The following is an 11,585-nucleotide window of genomic DNA, read 5'->3' on the forward strand; positions in this document are numbered from 1 at the left end:
TGCAACACAGAAAGTTATATTTCTTTATATACTAAAACAAAATAAAACTTTATATTTGAATATCTTTGACTTTTGCTGCACTTACAGACCTTGAAAGAAAAGGCAATTCCCTCATACTAGTTCTGGTGTCATTCTCCCCATCTCTTCCTTCACTTCCACCTTGGTCTTTTTTCTGCTTCCCACCTTGGCTAGTGATCTCTGCCCAAAATGCTTGTTTGGCTTAGTGGTTAGAATTCAGGGAAAAAAGAGATCCCTAATTCGTAATCGAAATTAAGGTTAGACATGTGGGAAATAAAAAAGAGAGACCAGGTAGTAAACAGAATTTGAAGGACAACAACAACAACAACAACAAAAAACCTACTCTTTAATTCCTACAAGATTATAATCATTAATCATGCTTTTATATCATATTATCTCTTAACATTTAATTTCTATATGTAATGTTCATGAGGAAAAAAGAAAATAGCTTGTCTTATTTTCTTACCGAATTGTTGTTCTCAGTATCTTCTAGACCTTCCAGAACTGATGTCAGATTTGGGTCATCAGAGTCCACAAACCATATTGGTGAAGAAGATGGATAGGATTCCTGTTTAACACAGAGACACCTATGTTAAACATTTACATACAGACTAACCCAAATATGCAATTAAACCACATCACTAAATGGCAAGATGACCATGGATTTAAACAAAATGTATGGGGGAAAAGACAACACGTTAAAAACCATGTGAGGAGCCAGACTTTTGAGACAGCCATTCTCCTTGCATAGCACTGTCTGTTGCTATAGCTCATAGAAGTCAATGATTTTCTTCAACACTGGTAGGCAGCCTCTAAAATGGCCCCAATCACCTTCACCTCCTGCCATTCACACCCTTGTAAAATTCCCGCCCCTGGACCTAGTGAATCACTTCTAACAAAGAGAATACAGCAAAAGTAATAACATCACTTCAGAAATTAGGCTACCAAAAGACTATGATGTCTGCCTTGGTCACCCTTCTTCTGCTCTTTCCATTGCTCCCTCTGATGGAAACCAGTTGCCATGTGATGAGAGGTGCCCTATGGAGAGGCTCACATGAGGTATTATAAAAGGCCTCAGACCAAAAGCCACCTAGAAATAAAGGCCCAGTCCAACAGCCTGTGAGACAAATCCTGCCAACATCTACATGAGTGAGCTTGGAGACTGATTCTCTCCTTATCCTGCCTTAGGATGATCACAGCTGCCACCAACACCTTCACTGCCTGGTGAGAGGCCAAGTCAGTGAACCCAAGATAAATTGTACAAAATCCCGACCCACAGAAATGGTGAGATGTTTGTTGCTTTAAGCTGCTAAATTTGTTACAGAGAAATAGAAAACTAATTCAAACACCATAAAATTCTAATGTTTTAACCTATCACACAAACGAAGTTCTACCAAGAAATGCCATTACTACATACATACACACACATACACACACACGCGCATTTTGTTTTTAACCTCAAGACGGAGTCCTGCTCTGTGGCCCAGGCTGGAGTGCAGTGGCGCAATCTTGGCTCACTGCAACCTCTGCCTCCTAGGTTCAAGCGCTTCTCCTGCCTCAGCCTCCTGAGTAGCTGGGATAACAGGCACATGCCACCATGCCAAACTAATTTTTTGTATTTTTAGTAGAGATGGGGTTTCACCATGTTTGCCAGGCTGGTCTCGAACTCCTGATCTCGTGATCTGCCCGCCTCAGCCTCCCAAAGTGCTGGGATTACAGGCATGAGCCACCATGCCAGGCCCCTATCTTTTTAAATACATGTGATTTTTGAAAAAAGCTAACGAACTAAGCATTATGTGCTTTCACCCACTAACAGACATTTACTCTGTTACTTTGTATGGTTTTCTATTATAAACTGGGGGGAAACCATTATTATTAAATATTAGCTTCAGAACAACTAGGTTCAAGTCATGGAAAACAATTTTGCAGAAACAATTTTAGGAAACACTGCTTTGAGAACTATAATCTGATTTATAGCTGAAGCCACAGAAACTGAATATTTTTAAAGAATTTTGACAAATGTTCTTTTAAGAATAAGTTGTATTGATGGAGGACATCATTAATAATATACCTGGTCAATAATGAGTTATTTACTATTCTCATTCCTCTAACTCTTACGGTGCCCCAAATCTCTTTACAGGCTAAATGAGAAACTCTTCAGAATTAATCCTGTTCTTGAAGAACACTAGTTATTGAGTACTGCATATTCTTATTCAAATTCTTCACACACGTTGGGAATATACCATCTGGACCACTTTTACTGTTTTAGTTTCTAGGTTTCTTTTTCCTTAGGCTAAAGAAACTGCAACTACACTTAGGATCTCATTTTATTAGGTTAGTATTTGTCTAGTAAACTTCAGCATAAGCCAAGAAACATATATGTTGTCACTCTGGACTGAAACCCCTCAAAACCATATAAAGAAAATTACAAAAACAACTGAAATCATGTTTTTAATCTTGTAGATGGAAAGATATGATACACTGTAGGTCTAAGTACTTATTTCAATGGTTCCCAAAGTGGGGCCTCTCAGACCCCAGGTCCAAACTATTTTACAAGAACATTAACATGTTGACATATGCTGTAAGGGTGAAGATACAATGGTGGATAAAAATGCTGGCACTTTAGCACAAATAAAGGCGGTAACACCAAACTACTAGTAGTCATGGTATTCTTCACTATGCACAGGAAAGGTTTAAAAAGGAAGAGCAACAAAAGATCAGTTTCATTTAAGAATGTCTACGATAAGGCTAGGAATGGTGGCTCATGCCTGTAATCCCAGCACTTTGGGAGGCCAAGGCAGGAGGATCACTTGAGCCCAGGAGTTCAAGACCAGCCTGGCCAACATGGTGAAACCCCATCTCTCCAAAAAAATACAAAAATTAGTTAAGCATGGTGGTTGCATGCCTTCAGTCCCAGCTACTTGGGAAACTGAGGCAGGAGGATTGAGCACAGAAGGTCGAGTCTCCAGTGAGCTGTGATCACTACTGCACTCCAGCCTGGGTGACAGAACAAGGCCCTGTCTCAAAAATAAAAAGAATCTATGATAAAGCAGCGAAAATTTTACTACATCTTAATCCTTGAATATGTCTTTTTAATATTTCAAATGATGAAATGGGAAGTACACAGGAGCATTCCTACAGACTGCCTGAGAAAAAACCCTTGTGTGACTAAGTCGTGAAGTGAATTAACCACTTTAATAGAATACTATTTTTACTTGAAAGGATGATTGACAATGTTATTTCAACTTGGGTTTTTGGATTTTCCTCAAAAAATAAGATTCTGTCATTTCAAGGAAAACAACAGACAGGCCATAATAAAATTCAACAATAAAACAGCTAATAATAAAATGCAAGTTTTTGAACAAAAAATTAGAATTTTTGAAAACTTGTATACACCACTGTTTTCCAAGAATATCCTGATAACATTGATGGCAATACTGATGAATGTATTTTGAAACTGTAAAATCAAATGTATCAACATTTAGAAGATCTCGGTGAACCATTATTATCTAAATGATCAATGCATGATAATATCATGCAAGGGTAAAAGATCCAAAGTTCAAGAAAGACCAAGTTTTGATGGAGTATCAAAAAAGAAGCCTAGGCAACATGGCAAAACCCTATCTCTAGAAAAAATACAAAAAATTAGCCAGGTAAGATGGCCTACACCTGAATCCCAGTAGACTGAGGGTGCAGTGAACTGTGATCACACCACTGCACTCCAGCCTGGGCAACACAGTGAGCCCCATCTAAAAAAAAAAAAAAAAAAAAAGAATATCCACAATTATCTAAAATGGCCATTAAAATATTCCAGAATTTTTCCAACCAGGTGTCTGTATGAGGTTAGATTTTGTTTACATTATTTCAAGCAAATATCATACAACAAATTAAATGCAAAAGCAAATGACAGACCAAACATCAATGAAATCTGCAAAAAATGTAAGACTGTGCTACTATTCTATTTTTGGCTTAGAAAATTTTGTTTCGTAAAAGCATTTATAACAATATGTGATGAGTTTTTAAAGAGTCAATGTTTTCAATATTTCTGATTTAACTTCTAGTGATAAACACCAACAGACATCTTACATAAACCAAAGCCCTTGGGTCCTCAATATATTTTCAAGAGTACAAAGGAGTCCTAACCACAAAACTTTGAGAACTGCTGCCTTCCCTTCCACTTTCCTTCCTTCCTTAGAATTTCTTCCTTGGAAGAAACATCCCTTTGCCATTCTATATTAACTTATATAGTTCCATTGAGACCAGTTTCACTACCTCCTTCCCTCCCATCTTTCCACCTCCCTCTCTTGACACAAAACCTGACCAAAGGACTCAACCAGCCCACCCCATTTCCAGTGATTAGCTGTCAGGTGGGTTAAACCAAGAAAATCTGGGTTTTCCCTGAGACTAGACCTCTAGTTCCGAGAGATCTGGAATCATAGGGACAAGGGTGGCCACCTCGGTGTGGTCAGAATTCATCTTGCCTAAACACGAAGAGTAAGTTATAACATGGATCTACAATATTGTTGAGTGAAAAAGCAGATTACAAAAAAATCTGATTTTTTTAAGGGAGAGGGAACATATATAAGCATCGGAGAAAAAATATGAGCAGATAACTGGAAAGATACAAAATTCTGATAGTGGTATATTCTGAGTGGTAGAATTATAAGTAATATCTCCCGGTTTTGACTAAAAATTTTTTAATGTCTTACAATAAGAAGATTTTGTTTTCCATATTATAAAATATCCACCACCCCAGGAAACTTAACCTTCAGCACAAACTCTACATCATTTTCAAGGTTTGTTCAGTTTAATATTTAAGACACAATCTACTTTGAAACACATCTAAAATAATGAACAACATTTAAACCTACGTATTAATGTTTTCAATCTTTCACATGCTTTAAGTTCTGTAATTTTGATCAGGTTAACTAACTAAACTTTATATCTATCTTGAAAAGATAAGTTTTCCTACTATTTCTCTTTAAAATAAATATGACCTACAATATGTCAGTTTTTAAACAGTGAATGGTGCTCAAAAATTCCAATACAAATTCAGGCAGTTTTCCCGTACATAGAATGTTTAAGTGCTTCTAGCACTGCTCTTTTTCACCACAGTTATGAAAACACAGAACAATTATCTAAGCATCTAATTATTCAGGTCCTCTGTTCTCATCCATCCTATTAGTTTCATAGTAATTTTAAGGCCTGTGAGGATGAAGTTGTCTGTGACAGCTACCATAAAGATTATTTTAAGTGGACAAATTTCAAACAAATTCATCACCACTACCATCCCCACCATAAAACTGTCTTAATACAGGGAAACACAACTGAAGATTAACCAAGCCAACCTCTTTACCTGTCACTGCTTAAGAAAAGATTTTTTTGTCTTATTTAGAAGTAACTTTCTGTATCTATTTTCTCCATAAATCCACTGAAATCATTGTGTGGCTCTATCTCAAGCACCAACAACCAAAACTGCCTGCCAGAATGGTCAGTTTTTGTATCTTTCCAAATGTAGGACACAGCTATCTTCAGGGATTTCATAATTTTTTTAAAAACGATGCACAAACTTCTTTAAGGTTCAGAGATATAGCAGTTGCAATTCTTCTGAAGGCTAGTTATGGGACACATTACTTTCATACTTTGCTGTTCAATAAATGTGGGGTGGAGAATGAAGTAAATTGAATTAGCATATAATATCTTAATAAAATTCTAACTGCTCTGACAACAAAAGATACTTAAAATGCACACACATGGTTCCCTACTAGTCATTTTACAAATAAACAACCAAGTAGCTAACCTATAGCCCACAACAGCAGAGTAAAACTTCTAACTCTTGTTAAAATAAAAATGCTTATAAACCCAAAAAGAAAATGCTTAAGTATTCAAACACAAGCAGCAAATTACAGCTACTGAGAACATCATTGTAAGCAAACTGAGGCACAGAAAACAAAGGTGCTGATGAGGATCTGAACCACCTAAGCTGCAGAAACCCACTGGATGGTTTCCTAGGTTCCAAGTCAGGATTATCTTTCAGAATCTTCTAGAAGAGATCACATAACACTGTTACAAAGGATCTGGAAAAAGGGACCCCTGCTTTATCACTCTGGCTCTCCAGTCATGCTTTACATTTGGCAGTGACTATTTCCATTCAACTCAATTCCCCACCCCTCAACTAGCTGACATTTATCAAATACTACCTTTTTCCAGGTCTAAGTAAGTTTAACCAAATTAAAAAAAAAAAAAAAATCAAGATACTAAGGGATATACTATTCACGAAAGGGAAACCTAAGTCTCCTCTTCATGTATCTGTTCCTTTCAAAGACAGGGATAAAAATGGGGATGAGAGAGCATAGATAACCACTAGGAATTTGACCCTATATTATAAATTGGTCAGATAAATGAAAACAATGATTCTTCTGGAATGAAAGTACCACTTAGGTGCTTAACATGACAGTTCTGATATTTCCAAATGCTTTTCCATGAATTGAATTTGGAAAGGTAATCTGTCCCAGGAGGGCAAACCAAAAAGAAAGTCTTAGGCTCCTTAGTCCAGGTTTATTTCCTTTGTATAACTTTGACTGGACTACTTTTTAATCACAGTAAAGACCAGAAAAATGCAAGATAAAGTTAACAGCATTGCTTTATTTCCCACGAAAAGCTGTTATAAAACATTTTCAAAATAAAGTGTTTTTCAGCTCCAGATGACACCATCACTTTTATATTTGTAGAACACAATATCATTGCCAAAGAGCTGTCCTCTATATGCTCTCTTGCAGGGCAAAAAATATTATCTACTATATACAGAAACACAGTAAAAGAAGTGATTTACTTAAGCTCCTAACTACTAAATAAAAGCTAAACTTCTCACTTTCTCCTGGATTCACAGCTCCAACATTTCTAAAATTTAGTATCTTGCTGTTGGGGTACGCGCTTTTGGCAATAATCAATAGAAATTTAATTAACCAATCAAAAAAAAGTCCCACTAAAAGCAGCCTAGCAAACAGCCACTTATGCAGAAAGGGTAACAATTTATGCTCTGCAAGTAATATAAAAAATGAAGTTTCATTTGTTTACTAGCTAATTTACTTACTAGGGGAGATTTTTCATTCTAAAACAGTGATTCCCTACCAAGAGTGCCCAGATGCCAAAAAGTCCATAAAAGGAGTAATGGAGTTGCCAAGTTATGTTAAATACTTCAAAAGGACTAAAAGAAAGCCATATACTAGCTCCCAGTAAGGCTGCACAGGTTATTAAAACAAGCTGCTTTGCATTTCAGTGTGATTGTAACAACTAATTAGATGGCAATCAGGTTAATTTACTGAAGATGGAAAAACTATACTTAAGTTTGTGTAACAGGCAATGTTTCATATCATGGCTTCACAGAAAAGAATAAAAAGGACTCCCAGAGGTTGAAAAGAGCACTCTTTTCCCTTCATTATTTAAGATTAGGACAAATTTATAAAACAGGAAAAGAATTAGCTCAATTCCTTTGGCCTACAGAGTAAAACATCTACTCTGTTCAGTCTTTTTCACTTCTTACACTCTCATATGAAGTCAATTTACACACTTCCTTCAAGCCCTTAGAGACCTTTTTGTACTACCCATGACAAGTTCTTGATGTTATCTCTGCACTTTTGACAAATTCTTAGCAGTTAACTTACAAGGCAATTAAGATTTTTGTTCAAATACAATATAGCTAGAATAGGGCCATATACTCAATATTTATGAAGCATTTATTGAGTGGAAGATAAAAAGCACAAAGCATAATTATAAAATATTCTCCCCTGCCACCATAAAAAAAAAAATTTAAGGCTTACACAATACAGCGTAAGAAAACATGACAAAAGCAAAAATAGTAAGGACTAAAGATGGGAAGAAGGGGAAATATCAGCATGAACTAAATATGACCCAGAAGAGCCTTGAGGGATGGTCAGGTATATAAAGACATATGGGGTAGGGTTAAGGGGTGGAGGCTGGGGCCACATTCTACAGGGGGAAATACAGCTGATACAGAAGCGTGAAAGGAAAAGCCGGCAGAGCACCTGTACAGGACTCTTCAGGAACTAGCATGCACGTGTGAAAAAACAACTTAGTTTCTCAAACATTAGAGAAACTGCGTAAGGATGTTTCTTGGTAAGTATAAAGACGACAAGGCCTAGCATGTAGAACTCAATAAATAATTGAACTGTCTAAAGAGGAAAAGTTAAGTCAGTCAAACTCATTACCTTTTAAGAGTTACAGCTTTAGAGAATAACAAATCATAAATCAAACCAAATCATTTGAAATCCAACCCCATTTTTCCTTTGATCTTTCCCTTCAAAGCAAATGGTATCGACATGAACAAGCCATGTAGATTTTATCAAAACACTCATCCATGTTTAAAAGAGTCTTTACGGCCAGGAACGGTGGCTCACTCGTGTAATCCCAGCACTTTCGGAGGCCGAGGTGGGTGGATCGCTTGAGGTGGAGTTCAAGACCAACCTGGCCAACATGGCGAAACCCCCGTCTCTACTAAAAACACAAAAATTAGCCAGGTGTGGCGGCGGAAACCTGTAATCCCAGCTACGCTGGAGGCCGAGACAACAGAATTGCTTGAACCTGGGAGGCGGAGGTTGCAGCGGGCTCAGGTCGCACCATTGCACTCCAGCTGGGGCGACAGCACATGACTCCGTCTCAAAAAATAATAATAATAATAAAAGATACAAGCAGAAATATTTACAGATGAAGTGATCTGTCCGGAATCTGCTTCAAAATAATCCAAAGCGGAGTACAGATGAGGATTAGCCAAAAGTTCATCATTGTTGAGGCTGGCTACATTACACTGTTCTTTTGTACGTTTGATGTTTTTCCATAATTAAGAGTTAGCAGACATTTGTACTGAGCAGCTGCCATGACAATTCTCTCCTGATAGTCTGTCATATTTCACTAGCACCTCAATTTTAATAGTTTCTACCTAGCAGTGGGTGCCATTACACTAGTCCTCACCAAATCCCTCCTTGTACTGAAAGTGTCTCATTCACTTCTTGCTCCATTTCTGTTGCCACTGCCTAATCCAGGTCATCACTCCTTATCTTTATCTGCAGCAGACTCTTACCAGCCTCCAATACGGTTCTCGATGGGACACCAGTGGCACTTTAGGTGGGATAATTCTTTGCTATGGCAGACTGCCTGAATGTTACATTTGATATCCCTGTACTCCTAGCACTAAACGCCGGCACAGCAACAAGACCACCCTACCCCCACTGGGATAACCACATTTCCTAATGCCACCCACTGGAGAGAACCACTTCCAGTCCTGGATGGCAGTTACACTCTCCCAACTTACCTGAGTAAACGTAGTAGCTTCCCACGGCCTACAGATTCAGCCTCCTATCATTCAAATCAGCCCTACCTTTCCCTGGCCATGCCTCAACTTCTACCAGAGTAATCATCCTCGAAGCCATTCAGGGCAGTCTCCTTAAAACACCTGCTTCATGAGAACTACTACACTTTGTTTTCCACTCTTGGAAAATCTTCCCCTTCTCCAGCCTATATCGTGGGCCTCTCAAGTCTGAGCATAAATTTTCTACTTCTAAGCAAACCACACTTTCTCAAGTCTCCGTATCTTCTTTGGGTGGAGTTTCCTGTCTAAAATGCCCTTCCGCCAGTCTTCCAAAATTGTATTCACCTGTGGAAGCTCGTCTCTAACTGTCTCAGCCTCTCATCAAAGCCTTTCCCTGAAGGGCACCTCCCCCAAGTCAAAATTAGTTGCTCCCTTTGGCTTTCATGATGATACCAGAGGATTTGTCACTTTCTTGAACTCTTCCCCCAAGAAAATGGGGTTCTGAAAGTGAGGACTGCTCCACTCAATTCTGCAACACTAGTGCCCAGAACACTCAGACGTATTCATTCAGTAAATGAATTCTCTCCTCAGTACAGCACTTGACTGCGTGGTTTTTTTGCTTTTGTTTTGTTTTTTTTTTAAATGAACACACCTTCTCCCCAGATAGTCTGGTAACCATTTTAAGGTCAATTATAACATCAAGGTTTTTTGCAAACGCCAGCCACACTGCAGGCACTTGAGTACCCACTGACTCAACCAAAGGGAGTTAAAAACAACAGACTTGGTTTTAGCCATGTTTGAAGAGGAGCCCGAAACCACCACCTTGACGCCTACTATAACCAAGAGAATATTCTGCAGTTTGGACCAATATCCTAAGTCAATTTCACGACGAACAGCTTCACAATACACTTTTATGGAGAAAATACTTCAATTCCTTTATCAAGCCTTGGGTTTCTGAGCTTTCTGCTTAATGAGTAAGTTTTTAAAAGTGTCTTTTCAGCTTTGTGACATAAGTGATCTTTCCGGGGAGCAGCCCTGGCGCGTATCTCCTTTCACCTATCCATTTTCGAAGTCTACACACAAAGGAGGGGCCACACGAATACACACTCAACACCACCTGCCGCATCGACGGTACTAGGCGCCTTTCCAGAACACAGCAGCGCGCAGCCAGGCCCGGGGGAGAGGGGTCGCTCAAACAGCACCAGAGTCTGCATTCCAACTTTTCCTCCGTCAACGAGTCCATTCTCATTGTCAGTTTCCCCTTAAACGCAAACTTAAAAATAATTGGCTGACCAAGCGAGAACGAGGAAAATCTGACTGAAAAATGAGGCGTTAAAACTTATGAGCCGTTCCCTTTGCCGCCTGGGCTCAAACAACAGCCGGAGCCGCGCCGCCCCGCCCCGCCGCGGTCCCGGGAGCAGGCCGGCTGAGGGCGGCCATGGGCCCCATCAGGGCTCCGGCCGCCGCGGACTCCCACCTCGGGGCTAGGCGACGGGGACCGAGAGGGGCCAGAAGCCCCCAAGCCAGCCCCGCGCGAGAAGCCCTAGAGACGCGCCCTCCGCCTCCTCCCACCCAAGCCTCTCTCAGTCCCAACCGGGCCTGGGCTGGGCCAGTCGCGGGGGAAAGGGGCGGGCCAGCCCCGCCCGGGGAGCCGGAGCCTCTCCGGGGCAGGCGGCTCCCCTTTGTCCCGGGACTCGGAGCGCCCCCTCGCCGTCCTCGCCCTGCCCCGCGGGGCCGCGGCCGGGCGCCTCACCGTGATGTTGCAGTGGAGCGTGAGTGGCGGCGGCGGCGAGTGCGGGCTGCCTGGCTGCGGCACCAGGAACTGGCAGTGCAGCTCGTCCAGCTTCCAGCTGACGATGCGAAATCGCTCGTGGTTCTTGTCGAAGAGGGACGCCAGGAACTTCAGCTCGGCCTTGAGCCCTGACACAGACATCTTCCCCTCATCTCCGGCGGGAGGGGCGCGGAAGGGGAGCCGGGCCCGGAGTCGCCGTCACGGCCGCGACAGCCCCCGCGGGGCCGGCCTGGGCCGCGCTCTCGCGGCTCCGCCTCGTCGAGCGCGGCTGGAAAATGGCGAGGGGCGCGGAAGCCTCGGCGGGTAGCTGTGTGGCAGCCTGGGCGGCTGCTCCCTTTGTAACCGACTCCAGCGGCAGGAGGCTGCGGCCCGGCGGCTTAAAAGGGCAACAGCGACGCCGCCCCCGCTACCGCCTGGGAAAGGGCTGCCCCCACCCCGCCCCCTTCCCCC

At 41.2% G+C, this 11,585-nt stretch overlaps 1 protein-coding gene across 5 annotated transcripts in view; it reads right to left on the bottom strand.

Moving 5' to 3' along the window:
- Window positions 1-11,579, bottom strand: part of UBE2Q2 (ubiquitin conjugating enzyme E2 Q2) — a 60,555-nt gene extending 48,976 nt beyond the window's left edge. For 4 of the 5 annotated variants that reach the window (XM_017858013.1, XM_017858014.1, XM_017858011.1 and 1 more), the window contains exons 1-2: window positions 11,097-11,579; window positions 485-586 (exon numbers count right to left, since the gene is read on the bottom strand). In XM_017858013.1, the coding sequence (XP_017713502.1) occupies window positions 485-586; window positions 11,097-11,276 (282 nt within the window). In that variant the 5' untranslated portion in view covers window positions 11,277-11,579. Of the gene's footprint in view, window positions 1-484; window positions 587-10,460; window positions 10,960-11,096 lie in introns of those variants that run through there. The other variant, XM_017858012.1, reaches the window with a different exon arrangement.
- Window positions 11,580-11,585: the final 6 nt, after the last annotated feature.

The sequence above is a fragment of the Rhinopithecus bieti genome, unplaced genomic scaffold, assembly GCF_001698545.2.
Source record: "Rhinopithecus bieti isolate Rb0 unplaced genomic scaffold, ASM169854v2 scaffold_47256, whole genome shotgun sequence".
NCBI lineage: Eukaryota > Metazoa > Chordata > Mammalia > Primates > Cercopithecidae > Rhinopithecus > Rhinopithecus bieti.